Source organism: Apostichopus japonicus, chromosome 5 (genome assembly GCF_037975245.1).
Source record: "Apostichopus japonicus isolate 1M-3 chromosome 5, ASM3797524v1, whole genome shotgun sequence".
Taxonomy (NCBI): domain Eukaryota; kingdom Metazoa; phylum Echinodermata; class Holothuroidea; order Aspidochirotida; family Stichopodidae; genus Apostichopus; species Apostichopus japonicus.
The window spans coordinates 10,936,590-10,954,968 of NC_092565.1; the positions used below are offsets into that span (position 1 = coordinate 10,936,590).

Below are 18,379 nucleotides of genomic sequence, written 5' to 3' on the forward strand. Positions count from 1 at the left end.
ACCAGCCATATATCAGTATACACACAATAGAAACACTAAATAAAGTGTGACAAGAACAAAAGAAGAAAAAGAATGGTAGTGTTGTAATATACTGATCTATACAGAGCCTGCATCCAATGTTAAAACATATGCATTAGTAAAGAATGAAGAAGAATGAGAAGAAAATACCAGCCATATATCAGTATACACAAAATAGAAACACTACATAAAGTGTGACAAGAACAAAAGAAGAAACACAAAGAATGGTAGTGTTGTAATATACTAATCCATACAGAGCCTGCATCCAATGTTAAAACATATGCATTAGTAAAGAATGAAGAAGAATGAGAAGAAAATACCAGCCATATATCAGTATACACACAATAGAAACACTAAATAAAGTGTGACAAGAACAAAAGAAGAAAAAGAATGGTAGTGTTGTAATATACTGATCTATACAGAGCCTGCATCCAATGTTAAAACATATGCATTAGTAAAGAATGAAGAAGAATGAGAAGAAAATACCAGCCATATATCAGTATACACACAATAGAAACACTAAATAAAGTGTGACAAGAACAAAAGAAGAAAAAGAATGGTAGTGTTGTAATATACTGATCTATACAGAGCCTGCATCCAATGTTAAAACATATGCATTAGTAAAGAATGAAGAAGAATGAGAAGAAAATACCAGCCATATATCAGTATACACAAAATAGAAACACTACATAAAGTGTGACAAGAACAAAAGAAGAAACACAAAGAATGGTAGTGTTGTAATATACTAATCCATACAGAGCCTGCATCCAATGTTAAAACATATGCATTAGTAAAGAATGAAGAAGAATGAGAAGAAAATACCAGCCATATATCAGTATACACACAATAGAAACACTAAATAAAGTGTGACAAGAACAAAAGAAGAAAAACAAAGAATGGTAGTGTTGTAATATACTGATCTATACAGAGCCTGTATACAACGTTCAAAATAAGTATTAGTTTAGGAAGAAGAAGAAGAATGAGAAATTTACACCAATTAAACATGTTTGCACACAGAATTAGAAAACCCCCAAACTAATATGAATTATAATGCGTGGTAAGAGTTGTAGGTATGTACTACTCCATACAGACCATGCACCATCATCATCCAAGTATAAAGTACCGAGAAACCAACAAAGCAGAACAACAACAGAAAGAAGAGGGGCAAAGAAAGGGATATTGACACAGATCAGTCACATCATAACTTATAATCACACAAAACAAACTAAATGATAGTGACACTCCACTCTGTACAAACCATACAAACATTCATCCCCTACAACACTAGCACAATATAGAAACTTAACCAATGTTATGGTATATTTGATACAGCTAACTTTTGTTTGTTGCAAAAGGAATATGGAAGAGGGGAGGGGTCCTCTGTGGCTACACCATTGTTTCAGAGAGGTACCTGATAGAGTGTCCTTCGGACCTCTGCCTGTTGGGTCAGAGACCTGCTGAGGTTCCATAGGATTTCGGTACACACGAGCGCAGTGTAGTTGGCGGGTTGTCGGTTTCCTCCGTTGTGGACCTCGACCGCTGTGGTCTGTTGCTGCAAATATGAGGATAAAATGAGACTGATTCCAGTGTATGTATGACATGCTTTACTAGATGTTTAACTGTCCATCAGGCCCCACTGATGCCTGAAAGATCAGGAACTGAAGATATTGGCAATCTTACATTTGACAATTCATGCCCAAGCCTAGCATGAGGGGAGGGAGGGGAGGGGAGGGGGGTGAGGTGGTGTCAGGGGACTACAGTCCAAACGTTTTGGGTTAATTAGGTGACCTTCGGAAATATGGAATAAAGAAAAGAGTATTTTTCTTCGCATCAAATACTTAAGGAGATTAATGTGTTCATAAGCATTGACATAATTGTCCCCTGGGCCCTACTTGCTTCGTTGATGACTAACATTTGAGAAATATTTGAATAGTCTTTCAATATGAAACACAAACTGTTGTACAAAGAGACAGAACGTATATTATCAGTGGGGAGGAGATATTTAGTGATCAGAAAAACTTATCAAATAAGACTAGCCCTGGGTACCGGGCCCACTGCTATGCTAGTTGTAACAAACTATCAATACCTATCCTGGTCATGTATTTGTACAGAAGTACAGGTAAAAAATCTTAGACACAAAAGCTGTTTGTCTTTGACATGACTGGACTGATGTGCTAAAAGTGTTATTGCAAAGCTTGGCTAATCTAGGAGGTCCGTTTGTGCCAAAAATTCCTCTCAAGAAATGAAGCGTGCACCTATGAGGTCAGTTTAAACCATACTTTGTTTACCTGGAAGTCAGGGTGCACCTTAATTCATATATCTGAGAGCTCAAGTTGCACCAACCCTTGTTTGACCCAAAGGTCAATTTACACCAAGATTTTTGTTTACATAGTTAAGGTTTGTTTTTAAACTTATTTGTGTAAGAGGTCAGCAAATATTCACTGACAGAGGGGTGGAGAGAGAGAGGGGGAGGGAGGGAGGGGAGGGGAGGGAGGGAGGGGGAGGGAGAGGGATAAGGAATAATTTACACCAACATGAGAGATCAGTTTGACCAAACTTTTATATTTACCTGAGAAGAGGAAGGGGAGGAGACAATTTGTACCAAATATTGTCAGCTTGCAAAACAAAATTTTGATTTGCCTGAAAGTTCAGTTTGCACAAATTGTTTTCCTTTACTTTTGAGATCAACTTGCACCAATTTTGGTCTACCTGGGAACTAGTTTGCTCCAAAATTTCCATTTTACCTGTGGGTTCAGGTTGCACTCATTTGTTTTGCTTTACCTCGGAGATCAACCTGTACCAAATTTGAGTCTACCTGGGCACTAGTTTGAGCGAATGTTTTTATTTAACCTGGGGGATTTTGCATTAAAACATTGCATAACCTTCAAAGTCAGTTTGAATGAAGCTTTCTTTACCTGACTGGATAAGGAAACATTACCCTGGCTCCAAGGTTGACTCATAGGTAAACTACCCAGGACTTGAAAATGTCTTAGAATCTTCATATATCCCAGCACGGCTATCTTCCGAGATTCCAACTGTCTGTTGAAATTAACCCGTAACAAAAATACGAAACAAAAATACAGTCAATTGGTTGTCAGCACTCCTGTTAAAATGAACTAATACAGCTTGCCTTTCTGAAACTGTAATTTAAACGGCTAAAGTAAACATAAAAACAAAGACGTCAGGCACAATATCTAGATACTTCTGGCAAGATAGAAGGAGGGGTGTATTCTATTTCACAATATTAAAAAGGAAACTCTCTGAGATGAATATCTGCGTGTACAATGCATGATATATCTGAGATTGTCAAAAATGAATATGCATTAGTCTTGTTTTTAGCTATACGATTACCTGCCAAACATAGCCTTCCTCAGAATGAGCATGAGCGAATCCTTTAGATTGACGTTTATCTTCATCAATGGTGTCAAGGCGTTGAGAATCCCTTCAGAAGTCTGGATCTGAAACATGCTGAGGTAATCCAAGGTGTTACTCAGCTTACCGAGGTTTGAAAGAATCGTGAGGGGTGCTGTCTTGACGAGGGCATGGAACAGATCTAAATGAGGAACAAATCCGTAAGAGAATAAAGCAGCTGGGTGTGTGCTGGATGTGATGCAGACCTGTCTACTTCAACCCCCCCCCTCTGGAATCAGCTGTAGGAGCTAGAATTGAACTTTCCACTCTAGTCCTGTTTGTTTTGTTTTTTGTCTACAAGGTAGGCAGTTGTGTGAGTTGTTAAACAATGCTATGTCTCAAAATTTGGGGTGTTTTCTGGCTAAATGTCAATGGATTTTGCTGTTTACCAGTAGACTAGAGAAAGGCACCAAGCATTTTTCTGCCAGTAGATATTAAGAACCTAAACACAAGGTAAGTCGGTTAACAATAGTCAGTCAATTAATCGGCATGATTTTCAACCTAACGTAATCCCTGTGTTTACTGATTCTTATTAACATAATATTATTGGGCTTCTCTCAAAAGCCTGTACAGTAACTGAGATGTGTGTAATTTAGGACATTACTGGTGAGAACTTGATGCTAGCTAGTAAATGTTTTTATTAAGCTCTGGCATTTATTAGCAAGTGGCTAAAATAGTTAATTCTGGGTCTGGGTGTGATACAGCAAACACAGTTCAATATACTAGGGCTGTGCAGCTACTACAATGTAAGAAACGGCTGTTTTAAACATCTCACTAATTCTTTCGGCGACTTTAATCCCTATTCATTGAGCACAATAGCATTTCCTGCGTATAAACTCGTAGAGGGATTATACGAGGTGTCTACGCGGCAATTTGTTTGTCAACGAGTTTATACGCAGTTGTACGTGTTTATACGTCTTTATACGATTCTGTGCGCGGTACTGAACAGTGATATGCCACACAATTGTCTGCTAGCCAATGTCAGATTTCCAACAACAGCAAAGGCTCATGAAATAACCTCATTGTTCGCATATATTTTTTGTTGTTGCATATACCCAAAAATGAAAAAGTTTTGGATATAAAATACATTGCAAAACACACCTTGAATTTGGAATAGGCAATGTGAAGTTGATAGACAGATTCAGTCAGAATGTTATGTTATGTATGTACGAAAAATAAGCATCGACTGATTACTTTACAGTGTTCGCTCTGTGAGCTTGTTTGCGTTAGACTAAAGACCACCTTTAAAATCTTTACATAAATAAATGACTAAATTAACTTTATGAAGTCTCTTTGAGATCAAAGCCAAAGATATGCATTTATGCAGAAAGTTTGCAAAAATTTTTATACTTCAAAAGTTTCACATTTGCCACAAGATAATCCCTTCAACAGATGATCTCATTTTCACTGCCATGTTACTTTAAGAAACTATACTTAGAGTTGCCTCAACTTTTGCTGGGAATTAAGAGAACAGTTTTCTTTGGCAAAACCAATAATCGAGACATTCTTACCCACATAATGAGTGCTGATTCCACTCATGTTGATTAAAAAATTGGACAGGGTCCTCTCCAGTATTCCCAATTGGAAAGATTCTGAGCCTTCAAAGAGATGTTTCAGAATCCTGATGGCTAAGTTACATGTCTGTTGATTGGCTCCATCCGATGAGACTGGTCGACCTATGAAAACGAATATACAACACAAATAAAAACTTCATGAAAAGGATTTGTCATGTAATGGTGATACATAACAAAGATGGACAAAACCAATCTGGACCCTGTCTCCCTAATTTGTCTGTGTCTTAAGCGGCGGGCAGCCCAGTTAATATCATCAAACTCCCTTTATTTAATACTTGAATTTTGAACAAGCAAATAGTATTAACGACAGTCAAACTATTTATTGGTTCGGAATTTAAACAATGTAGTAATCCATTTTCTCTTGGAAATTGATGTGATGATTTTTCATGATGTTTCAACTTTTAATTTTTCAAAACAGGTCGGTACAATGTTTACTCACAGCTGAGACATGTTTCACAACAGCTCAGTACATGGATTTACAGTTAAGTCATACCAAAATATCACTTTCTACATAAACAAACAAATATTGTGCTGCCTGAAGCCAGACTGCACTGGTATCAAACTTTTTCCCTTGGTGACCCCAGTTTGTACCTTCATCACCTTGGCGGGTTATTGTGGCTTGAGCTGGAAAGTGGTCTACAGGAATGAGGTATACTCTCCATTTTGAGAAATGTTCACATCATTAAGGATTCTCTGCCACAAAATGGTGTTATAATTTGCAATATTTTTCAGGTGACTTATGTTCAAGATATTTCCACATTTTTTTCCCCACATTTATTGGCAATTTCTTTTTTGTCCAAATTTCCGTAATGTTTGACAACCCTTAAACAAGTATGCGACCCTGACACTGACCTTGAATACCAGGGGTTTAAACTATACCCTGATAAGTGGCCAGGATCTGTGCTAAGAAAGTCTACATGTTTAAGGTACGCGTTCTTGAACTCTGGTGATATATCTTCTGGACTTTTAATATTAGGTCATAAATTGCAGAGTTTTTTTTTTTTTGGATTAAGTTTTCTGCGATGCCTGCTTTACCATTCCTATCATTTTATATTTCCTGTGCATCGCTACTATGGAAATCAGGAAATCCGATGATATTTATACCGACTCTATTGACCTTGCAAAATTCTAAACTTTCTCTGAAAATCTTCTTGATCATTTAGGGTTTAGTGTTTCCTGTACACTTCTACTTGCACTCTTCATAATGTCATCTGTTACCACATGTTATTGACCCTAGCTGCTGTATTCAGTCTCAAAATCGGCTGCAAGCAATAACTAGATACAACATAATTAACGGAGGTATTGTAACTCACCGGGAATTTTCCCAAACGGTCCAGTTTTAGGTCCGTAAGACTCCATCAGAAGAAAAGCTAGCTGTACCATACGATAACCGACCTGCTCTAAACCAGTCTTGCTGAAACTAGAGACAAGAAATATAAAGTGACTTTATACAAAATCAATTATTTGATGGGTTTAAAAAGTCCTTTTGAAAAGAAAATCTGCGCTAGACACTTAATGAAGACCTTTCTTAATGATGCGTCTACCGTACCCTTAGCGAATTAACTTTTTAAGAAACAGGAACGACAGAAATGTCGTTAGTTCAACTTTAAGATGAATGAACTTTACATGGTTGCCCGAAACAAAGACTTTTTTGGACATTTCCTGAGTTTTGGCTTTGCAACAAGCTGTGTGAGTGACATGGTCCTCATTGCAGAGGCAGAATAGATCCTTCTTCAGTTTTTAAGATCTTTCTAGACCTTTTTAAGTTTCAAATGATTTATCTGACTCAAACAACAATTACATTCTTACAAAATGTTACCATCATGAAGCGTATCAGCTTAATTTTAAGTTAAATTAAATTGGTAAATAGTAGGAAGATATTTAAAGCTCTTTTACTGCCTGGTTCATGCATTAGCCACCCTTTGATCATATGAATGTACATTATACAGATTCTCCAGTATACAATTTAAATATAAATTGTAGGTGAAATTAAGATTGGGTTTTCATCTATGTGAGTATAACATTGTCACCATAAAATATTGCTTTGAATACAACAAACATTGGGGATAAAATTTCATTTATTATGTTTCATTGCCAAAACTTTTACTTCCTGAAGATGGCTCCATTTTTAATAAACAATAAAATCTAAGCTATTTAAATTAAAGAGCTATTATAAGACCAAGTTCAGTTTCATTTGTTTTGTCACTGAGATATCATCTTGCCTAAACAGGTTTGCAAAACATGGTTGCCATAGGAACATAATTAATCATTTATAATTCAATACTTAATGTCATGAAGTACACTTCAGTGGCAGAAATAAACTGAAAGTTGTTAAAATTGTTCAACTTACTCTCGCTGAGCTAATTCACACAGAAAGGTGGTAACATCACATGGCTCTGGTACTAATCCTGAAGAGGGGAAAAAAGGATAAATATTAAATAACAGTTAATTTGAGACTTTTCTGTCTGGGTTTCTGTTTCTGTTGCGAAGGGGGGGGGGCAAGTTCTTTGTTCATATAAATGTCTTAGTTTGATGAATTTGATGTATTTTATGGTTTAGTCAGAGCGATACAAAGGTTACAACCATACACAAAATGTAGTCTTGTTAAAAAAAAAAAAATTGTATACCTGACATCCACTGGCACTTTTTAATTTTTTCTGCATCTCTAAAACTTCTGAATATTGTAGTTTTCAGTACATCCAGAATCTGTTGGAATAAGAAAGTATCTTGCTGTCAGTCTGAAATACTGTGGTTAAGATATTAAATATGGTTTTGGCTGAAACATCATGTATTTTCAAATGAAAAAGAAAAAGATAATAAGGCAGTTCTGTCACAACATATGTTGTAATGCAAGGCTTGTGAATTTTACAGATAAGTTAATTATTATTATTATTAAATTACATTTATTTAGCAATCATTCTAAAAGTAAGCCCTCAGTGCTTACAAATGAAAGAAACTTCATAACTCAAAAGAAAATAACAATGAAATGAAATAAATAAGACAAATAATCATGCAAAAAAATAATATATTATTGACAATTTTCAACATGTTCCCTTCATTGCAAGCTTAACATGATGTCTTTCCAAGGGAATTGTAATGCTACCTTTTTCTATATTATGTGTGTTTTATTGTGTTGAGATTTTAATTTTCATCTGATGGAAAATACTAGGCTTAATTTTACAAAAAGAGACAGAGAAGTTTCTTAAGATAATTATGACAAATTTTAGAAGCACTGTGCAAAAAATGTGACAAGGATAAAAGAGAAAAAAAAAATGCTGAATGGTAAATAGCTTTTTTTAGTAGAAATATGGTTGAAGAAAGCTAAAAATGAGGAGAGAGAAATTGATTTTGTACTTACCGGCTCTTCCAGTCTGTTAAATGAGTGAGCCAGAGCAAGTGCCAGCGAGAAGACAAACGGGGACAGGATCAACTTATGATTACTCTGCTGTCCTGCCTGTGTAAAACAATTACTTGATGGATTAATTGGAATTCATTTGAAACATATTTTAATGGAAATATTTCTCTTCTCATCCAAATCTTGTTTACAAAATGAATGTCGGTTTAAAAGTAATTAGCAAAAATCTTTGAATATTCTTTCACCCCTCTTGTATGTCTTTTTGTACTCCCAAAAAAGTGTTCTAATGATCTGTATGACATTATGAAGCACTGCAGGACATTAAAAGCCCCCCCCCCCCTCACGGTTCCACCCCAACCTTCTTCCAGTCTTATACTAAATTTGATGGAAGTCTTACTCACAAAGCACATCCCAAAAACTCTGTCATTTCCTCTGATCTCCAAAGTTGGATTTTAAAAAACATGCTGAGATCTAAAAAATTTGGAATGAATTCATTTTATTCAGAAAATTTCACAGTGAAATAATTTGTGATGTCATAAAATGGACAACACCCGTTGTCCAATGGACCAATGTGACTTTTTCTACTTGCTCTGTGATATAAATGTTTTGAAATTTCAGACTTTGTTTTTCCTTTAAGAAAAACTAAAATTCGACATTGCATCAGGGACCATGAAGTTAAAAAATGCACTTACATCTTTTGTAAAACGTTCATCAACATATTTATTTTGTGGGACACAAACCATATTTTGGATTGGATTAAATTAGTTTGACACAATTCTCTGAGACGGGAGTATCTATCCAAGATTCCAAGATATAGCTTTGAGAACATTAGTAGGAAGGTAATTGTACTTACTTTCAAAATTTTCAGAAATTCTTGGGTCTGTTCGTATTCCACAACAAAGGTGATATGAGTAACGATGGTGGCTACTGTCTGTCTGAAAGTCTCAGAAGTATCAGATGCAATAACTCTGCAAGGAAGAGAAGACAGAAACGGCTAATAGAAACAGGCTGTCTTTTCTAAACTTAAAAAGGTTTACTACAATGGAACAATCGGACAGAAAACTTGCTGCATTTAATGGTTGGATATCTCACTAATTATTAGGATACTCAAATGCTTACAACAGCATAACAATTACTTTATAGATTGAGGTGTTTCCAACAATGTTGTTAACAATACAAAGATTGTTGAGAATATAAAGAGCTACTCATACAGCATGACCAAAGGCAAACTCTTCCATTTTTCAAACGACTCCAAATTTAATCAACTTTTCAATGGTTACATTCTTGTAATTTTTGGATTGACATAGAAATGCTTACAGCAGCATAACAATTACTTTATAGATTGAAGTGTTTCCAACAATGTTGTTAACAATACAAAGATTGTTGAGAATACCATAAAGTTAACAACCCAATGCAACATACAGTGTACCAATGTTGTTGTTGAGGGGATAAAGGTGATGGCATGACATTCCTGGGTTTGATCCCTTGCCAGCCAAGGTATGGTGGATTTTTCATGCGTTACAAATCTGTGATTTCCCGTCCAAAATGGTCCTCCAAAAAGAGCTAAAACTGTATACTGGATTGCCATCTGACGTCAAGTATAAGTTCCAAGCTACTCTGCTATTATTAGGATGCTTGGCATCGTAAAATAATAACTGCAATCTAGGACGATTATATATACAGCTTTATAAGAAAGCAACTAATGTTTTGTAATGTTTCTTTCTTTGGCACTTTTTTGAAGTTACAAAAATGAAAAGTTGAAAGTTGAAAGTGAAAGTTTTAACAAACCCATCCGTCTCAACATCTTCTTGGTCTTTATACTTCTCATCCAGTGATGCCAGGCATGAACAAATCTCATACAGAGTATTCTTCTTGGGACACTGTATGGAAAAAGGGTAACAGGGTGGGACCAATGATAGTAAGGGGGGGGGGCTAATAATGGTAACATACTGTACATGTCTCAATCTACAATGGTCTGTCCTTACAACTGATATCCTGCTGAACAAGTTTACAAACTACTTAACAGTGAACTCGGCGTATTCTTTAAATACACTAAATTATAACTTATATAAGTTTAAGCTTAAAACTAATTAACAACGAACTGGGCGTATTCTTTAAACATACTAAATTATAACTTATATTAGTTTAAGCTTAAAACTACTTAACAACCAACTCGGCATACTCTTTAAACACACTAAATTATAACTTATATTAGTTTAAGCTTAAAACTACTGAACAAACAAACTAATTTATAACTTATATTAGTTTAAGCTAACAACCAACTCGGCATATTCTTTAAACACACTAAATTATAACTAATATTAGTTAAGCTTAAAACTACTTAACAACCAACTCGGCATATTCTTTAAACACACTAAATTATAACTTATATTAGTTTAAGCTTAAAACTACTTAACAATGAATTGGGCGTGCTCTTTAAACATACTACATATTAACTTATATTAGTTTAAGCATAAAACTACTTAACAAAGAATTCGGCGTATTCATTAAATATAATAAATTATAACTTATATTAGTTTAAACTTTACCAAGAAGAATTTAATCATGAAAAACCTACAAATACAATCTTCATATCTCCAGCAAATTCATAAATTTTAACAACCCTTGAAGATAAACGCTATTTAACATGTTCTTCATCAATGCTACTAGCAGTGTTGTAGTAATTGATAAACTGTTCGACACTCAAGTACTTTATTGCAAGTACTCCTTTGCAATCTACTCCTTTGCAATCGATAGAAAGTGCTTGGAAGATAGAGTACTCGTACTCGTCATTCTCATTCAGTACTCAGATCCTGATGCTGAAGTAATCATACTTGTACTCGATTTAAAGTACTTGGTACTCGTTCAGCGCACAGAACTTATATGGAAAGCTAGTTTAGTAAAACTGATGTTTTAACAGGTAGTCACATAATTTTTCGATCCTTTCAGCATTCTATCGTATCGCTTTATAATGCTCCCAGTAAACCACTAAACATGAGGGAAGAATGGTATTTGCCATTAATGAGGTGTAAATAAAGTTTATTTTCCTATGCTAGAGACTAAACAGTGCATCCATAGAGAGGAGACAGGTAAGTTTAGTGTACTATAGTAGTTCTCACCTTACAGGCAAGAATAAGAAGCTGGCATATAACTCCAGGTAAAACTTGAAGATCAACTTTTTCAAGCATCCTGAGAATTTTGTCGATCACAAAAGACACCTCCTCCTCGGACATCTCTATATCCCTTTATAGATGAGTACAAAAACAAAGACATAATTAGCACAGATGTAATCAACAAATGTGAACAACTAGTCATGTGACCAAGGAGAACGGGGCAAGGGAGACACCTATTGGAGTCCCTCCCTCTCCTCTTAGAAAATCTGCTTTTGTGGGTAAATATCTATTTAAATTCCAAATCTAGGTCACACTTTGGACTACCAACTGACCTCTTCTAGTTATATAGAAAGCCTTGCATTAGACTCCTCCCCCAAGAATGCAAATTCAACACCCAAGGCAACGAATTGGACTCCTTGTTTCCTATTTCTGGCTCTTTCATCATCCAACCCAAGAAATATATTTGAAATTGTTGCAAGTATTATAGATATTTTTGATATTTTTAATAATTCATGCAAAACTAACTGTTCTTAACAGTTTTCTAAACTTTGAGTAAAAATATTTCTCTGCCTGTAAACCTTCAAATGGAACATACAAAGAAAAACTGCTCTACTTGGCAAAACACTGCAGAAATGCAGACAAGCAAATTTACTTAAAGAATTACAAAGCATAGTACGTTTCTCTGACATCTTAATATGTACCTTAAAAGTATTTTGATAAATACGACATAAACAAGAATTCTGCCATTTTAATTATAATTTCTCAATTTCCTCTTCAGGCATTTCCATTCCTCCTTTTCTTAAGTTATATTAAAAAGAATTGGAGATGAAGAACTCACTTAAACATGGTGACCAAAGGAACAGCATGGTGAGACTCCCATCTGTTATAAAAACAAGAAATAGTAACATAAGTTTCCTACTTTTTCATTCATAGTACAGCAAGGAAATTTTAGGAAAAGAGTTTAAATCAATTTACCATTTTTTGGGTGGCTTTACCTATCTAAATCATGCAGTTGCCCTGCTGTTGTCAACACTTTTCGACATGGTTTAATGCATGTTAAACAACATTGCCAAGCTTTTTGGGATATTTATCATAAAGATTGGGTTAATTTCGTATTGCTAAGGAAGGAAAATATGATTTCGACATCCCTCAAATGTAAATGACCTTTCACCAATTTTTAATGTTTCAAAAGGGATGAAGACCCTGACATGAGCAACAACATGAATAGCTTTGAATAGTATTGATGGAATATTTATTGGTAAGCAGAAGTCTATTCACTGAATCGAGCATATAGACAGACAAACACACTGATGAACAGGCAGACAGATCCACTGGAAATGAATGAGCAAACTAAATAAACTTTGAATAAACTTTGCATCAAGAAATAATGAGATTTCACCTCCATATTTATGAAAGTTAGCATTAAACAAAAAGTGAAGAATTAGCTCACCTTCCAGAACAGAGTTTGTTTAGAATGTATCTTTTGAACTCTACACCAGTCATATGATTGTTTTCATGTGAAATTGATTTCTTCGATGCCAGGTTTTCCAAAATCTTTGGAAGAACATCAAAAGTCCTTGAGAAATGAAAGAGAAATAAATTTTGTGGATTACTGGTAGTATACATTTCATGGCCTGTGATTGTGTCACTTCGACCAAGCCATGTAATATTTTCACATAATTGGGATACAGGCTCATAATTCTGACTATTAGATCTTTCTGGTTACTGTCATTTGGTTGCATGGGCTCTCCACGCCATCTCACATCGGTACCAACATGCTTGATCTGAATACAGTAGCTCAACGATCTCCGAATCAAGGAGCGTGGAAAATCTTGAAGCTGTGAAAATAAGTTTCAAAAACATCTTCAAATATTACAAACAAAATACTAACTAGTGATCAACTCACAGTACCGTTCCGTATTAATCTGCAGTCATACACTGAAGCTTGTCAAGTTTCCTGGAAAAAGATTGGACCAATGTGACAGTTCTTGTCATTTTGGGTAAACCTGGAGCGCCTCCATTGGTGAACAGTTTTCTTTTGTGACGCATAGTTTACAAAGAAGTACTTTTTTCTTCTTTGCATGCCTTATGTATAATTTCACCATCATTTGTAGGATTTTGATGAACTAAAGCAGCAGTTTAAAGTTTTCAGGGACCCGTTCTTTCCATAGAGTCATATACACTACCCACCAGAATAAAGTAAATTAAACAACAAATGAAGCTTTAAAGGAAATGTGAAACAGGAATATCAATAAGTGCCATGTTCCCAATTCTTCCCAAGAAAGTCCCACTCTACCCCCCCCCCCCTTTCCCTTCCCTTCCCTTCCAAGGGATTCAAATTGGTCATATACCATTATAAGCCCAGACATAGGTACTTACCTCTGTCCAACATCATCTTTGCTGGTTAGGGCTTCGGTGAAGCAATCCACAGATTCAATCAGGGTTGATGAACTGACAAAGTCAGTCTAGGTTAGAAAAGAGCAAAGATGAACACTTACAGGAAAGCAAAAAGAAAATTCAGCCAAACTTTTAACAACAATTTCTACATCATGGACACTGCAGAAGCAATCTTTATAATATATCTTAGCTTATTATACTAACGAAAAGACTTTTTCGATGAGTTGAAAGTTTCTTTCACAATGCACCTTTTTTCCCTTTCTCCTTTGGGAAATGTTAAAACTGATGCCTTATTTATCTAACACCCATTTCAATGTCCTCCAAAGAAGCTGTAATTTACAAAGCTTTGAGGCTAGGTAGAAGAGATGTTCGATAGCAAAGCCCAGGAGTAACAAAAAGTGGATATTATTTAGCAAACTTGCTAACTTTTCTGGACCAATTCTGTTACAATACTTAAAAAACTCAAATGGTGCAAAAGTTTGTGCTGACTTACTTGGACCATCAGTGTACCTGACAGTTCTCCGGCCAACATTCCTGTTGGAATTCCATCTCTTATAATCTTGAAGGTGACTTTGTAAATTAGATCTTTCTTCTCGGAGGTAGTTGCTCCAGCAAAGAGACCATTTAGGAGAGAGGCGCCATCGCTGCTGTCCGTGCCTGCATAGCCGTTAAGCATCTCACTAATCTGTGTAGGAGAAATGATAATTTGGTTAGGACTGTACACTTCATCATCACATAAAAAGAGCTTAAAAGCTTGTTTTTTTTTTAAAGAATAACAGGCCTCCAAATCAGGCTATTCACCTGGATTAATGCCAGTGGATTTTGCTATTTGCCAGTAAGAAAAAAGGCAATGCTCTTAGACATCAGAAACACGATCACATAAAAAGTTGGTGAACCAAATTTGTTAGTCATAGAATCAGTATGATTTCACTATCCAACAAAAGCTCTGTATTACTATTACAATTGTTATTGGGTTGCTCTTATAAACCTGTAAAACTATGTTGAAATTCAAATTTCTTAAGAACTTGCAGTTTCTACCACATATTGAAATTCCAAGTCTGACGATACTAACGTCAAGTAAAGAGTGAAGTCACTTTAAGCATGGAGGTAAAAACAGGCTTTAAGTCACAGTTGGGCTGAAATTCCACTTATTTATATAACTTAAGTCTGTTGTTTACTTGTGTTAATAGTTGCTTAATTTTGTAAGGCTTTGCTGCTGATATGATAGGATTACGTTGGATATACATATATATATAATACCTGACTGTTTGCTGAATATTTCAGACAATGATTGGAAGCTTTAATATATGTCTTTACCAGGGACGTTAATTACCTAGGAAGTAGGAATTCCGCTACAGTATTATTATGGAACATTTCATTTGCTACTTGAATGGAATTGAGAAATTACTAAAAGTGTAAATTTATATACTTAGTTCTGAATTGTTATTCATGTGAACTTGAGGGAGTTGAGGGTTATAGTCAAGTTTCTTGAAACTGCTCAGATGTTCTTAATAAAGCAAGAAAGAAACCACTTACTTATAAAATTGATCTCGATACAGGCCCCAAGACCAATAGCTTACAAAGTATGACTATACAATGTAAATGACTTTATCTCAGTGTTAACAGTCAATAAAGTGAAACACTTAAAACACATTATAGTTTGGAAGGTGTGATATGATTGATTTAACGAACCTGGTCTTCCGTGAGCTCCTTAATGATGTCCTGTAGTTTGTCTTTCTGGTCTGCATCATAGAGTTGAATAATCTTCTTCTCCATTGTGAACGTAGGATTTGATGTAATATTATGAAGGAAACATCTGTGAAAACAAATAAATGTCACAAGCTTCTTAAAGTATAATGGGATAAACCATGGGAATGTAGATGAGGCAAATTGTGCTGATACTAAAACTTTTCTAGAGTCTAGCCAAGGTCTTCAAGTTACAGGTCCTACAGTTCTAAAGAAAATACTTCTCAAGCAACACTAACACCAACCACAAAATCCTAATTCCTAACCAAGACGTGTCAAGTTCTTGTCAATCGTCTTGGGAAGGGTAATTATAGTGTAGAGATAACTCTGTGAAGCATCTGCAGGGCTGTAATCCTTTCATCCTTCGTCTCCAACAGTGTGAGGTCCAAACAATGTTTCTCACACAAGTCCTTGATATACCGGGCCATCATAAACTTGAGACAAGGGCACCTCTCTACAACTCCTACCTTTGTATGATCTGAAATTTACCAAACACTAAATACAGTATTTAATTGTAGAGTTCTGGACAGCCACTAAATTTTGAAACCTGGAGATCTTAACTAAACACAGCACTAGTAGCTCTGGACAGCCACTTAACTTTTAAACTTTGGAAATTTCAGTATCCTGCAAATTACGCCATTGTAGAAACAACTCAAGGGTGTGCACAGGTTCCCTCTCTCTCACTCCCTACAATGGCATTGTCTAGGCTAGGAGTTGGACTATCCAACTTATGACACATGTAGCGAATACATTGCAGTAGTTATGCCATAATTTATGCTTTCTATTCTAGGCCCTATGCGATGATAATTAATTCTAGCCTTTGCTCATACGGTACTAGTAATGATACTACTTACTTTTTTTTAAGGAAAAGTCGCCCAGGAAAGAACCTGGGCACGAAAACCAAACTACCAAACGACTGATCCGCTCTCAGCCCCAGTCTCCTTGCATCAGGACTGTGACTGTGTGATCATCGTCAGGTGTGCATCACCATTCCCCTCGAAAGGGAACAGATACTACACATGATCTCAGCCAAAAGGCCTAGAAGCGATGTGTGATACTACTTTTTTTAAGGAAAAGTCGCCCAGGAAAGAACCTGGGCACGAAAACCAAACTACCAAACGACTGATCCGCTCTCAACCCCAGTCCCCTTGCATCGTGACTGTGACTGTGTGATCGTCAGGTGTGCATCACCATTCCCCTCGAAAGGGAACAGATACTACACATGATCTTAGCCAAAAGGCTACTACTTACTTTTCTTAAGGAAAAGTCGCCCAGGAAAGAACCTGGGCACGAAAACCAAACTACCAGACAACTGATCCGCTCTCAGCCCCAGTCCCCTTGCACCAGAACTGTGACTGTGTGATCATCGTCGGGTGTGCATCACCATTCCCCTCGCAAGGGAACAGATACTACACATGATCTTAGCCAAAAGGCTGAGAAGCTACAGCTTACTAGTTACAAGTTGACAGCTTGGAGGCTGGAGGTCTTCTGCTCTATATTATCCTCTTGTACATTATCTCCAACATACATAACAAATTAACACTAACAGATACCAACACCCTATAACACAATCCTATTGGTAGGTGGAAGACCACTGACCACTCCCACTAGGTCATTCCACATCTCACAAACATCTACACCTGAATAACATGGGATCACACCAGAGTATGTGCACCTGGGTACTCTCCAATGTAGACCTGGCCACAAAAGCTCCAAACATAACTCAACCTACAGTGAAAACAATAGATAGCATACCAACAATGCCATAAATGGCTATCCTCAGTAGTGACCAGAATAGTCTTATAAATGCCAGCAAGTAAAATAGTCTTGCCTAGGATAGGATAAACAAGCTAGGACCCTACAAAGGCTACAGTAAAGTATTAGTAAGTTCTAGTACTCACGTAACACTAACAGCTAATTTGCCTAGGCGTTAGGTGGTGCAACAATAAACAGTATCATGACCTTAGGTTTGACAAGCTTGGCCAAAATTCTTACTTCGTAAATGCATGGGGTACTGTCTCAACAATCTGACTTGTTATAGCCTCACCTGGGTACGGTTTATTTGATTCACTATTCTAAAAACAAGAACGATTCAGAATGTTTGCTACTAGTACTAAGTATAGTATTAGTAGTAGGCTAGTACTGGTAATAGTACTAGGCCTAGTACTAGTTCACTAGTATTAGAAATAAAGCTAAGGTAATACAGAGGTAGCTACCCTATCGCGCTGTCAAACGTTACTGCATATTTCATTACGACTTAAGACGAGTCTGAAAAAACACTGAGATTGGAAAAATATTGATGTGGCTCTTTCGTATAGCCTAAGATAAAACAAAAATATTACGTGGGAAAGCTCAACAAATTTGGTCCCGTCAGCTGATTATATTTAATTTTCCAAGATCTCCCGCGTAGACCGTGCGCTAGGTAGAGCAATGGAAGCCAAACATGCAAAAATTGTAGAATACGTGACTAATAATAATAGTAATAACAATAAAATAATAATAAAAATAAATAAATGTATAACTTTTAATAAAACATAGTATGAAGTTCATATCGCGACAAGAATTAGTTGTCATATTGGATTATTCTGTTTGTGGTGACATCTGTTGACCTACCTAGCAAACAAGGTGGATCCACATAACAACTATGAACTTTTCCAATCTTCAATATTGCAGTCTTCTTGTTTACATGGTTTTCAGACTTTCATCTCTGTTGACCTGATACAACATTTAACCTCCATAGGGTTCTAGTACTAACAAGGCTAAGG

At 36.0% G+C, this 18,379-nt stretch overlaps 1 protein-coding gene and 2 pseudogenes across 7 annotated transcripts in view; all 3 read right to left on the minus strand.

Moving 5' to 3' along the window:
- LOC139967633 (Fanconi anemia group I protein-like) overlaps positions 1-18,086 on the minus strand; it is a 35,429-nt gene extending 17,343 nt beyond the window's left edge. For 2 of the 7 annotated variants that reach the window (XM_071971612.1, XM_071971607.1), the window contains exons 1-17: positions 17,957-18,086; positions 15,561-15,684; positions 14,362-14,553; positions 13,851-13,936; positions 12,922-13,047; positions 12,310-12,351; positions 11,478-11,601; positions 10,147-10,238; positions 9,212-9,326; positions 8,362-8,457; positions 7,631-7,709; positions 7,354-7,411; positions 6,317-6,423; positions 4,941-5,105; positions 3,370-3,571; positions 2,934-3,057; positions 1,430-1,570 (exon numbers count right to left, since the gene is read on the minus strand). In XM_071971612.1, coding sequence (XP_071827713.1) covers positions 1,430-1,570; positions 2,934-3,057; positions 3,370-3,571; positions 4,941-5,105; positions 6,317-6,423; positions 7,354-7,411; positions 7,631-7,709; positions 8,362-8,457; positions 9,212-9,326; positions 10,147-10,238; positions 11,478-11,601; positions 12,310-12,351; positions 12,922-13,047; positions 13,851-13,936; positions 14,362-14,553; positions 15,561-15,644 — 1,833 coding nt within the window. In that variant the 5' untranslated portion in view covers positions 15,645-15,684; positions 17,957-18,086. Of the gene's footprint in view, positions 1-1,429; positions 1,571-2,933; positions 3,058-3,369; positions 3,572-4,940; positions 5,106-6,316; positions 6,424-7,353; positions 7,412-7,630; positions 7,710-8,361; positions 8,458-9,211; positions 9,327-10,146; positions 10,239-11,477; positions 11,602-12,309; positions 12,352-12,921; positions 13,048-13,850; positions 13,937-14,361; positions 14,554-15,560; positions 15,685-16,865; positions 16,885-17,515; positions 17,536-17,609; positions 17,778-17,956 lie in introns of those variants that run through there. The other 5 variants (XM_071971613.1, XM_071971609.1, XM_071971608.1 and 2 more) reach the window with 5 other exon arrangements.
- LOC139968267 (U2 spliceosomal RNA) lies at positions 16,587-16,663 on the minus strand (annotated as a pseudogene).
- On the minus strand, positions 16,983-17,059 carry LOC139968269 (U2 spliceosomal RNA; annotated as a pseudogene).
- Positions 18,087-18,379: the final 293 nt, after the last annotated feature.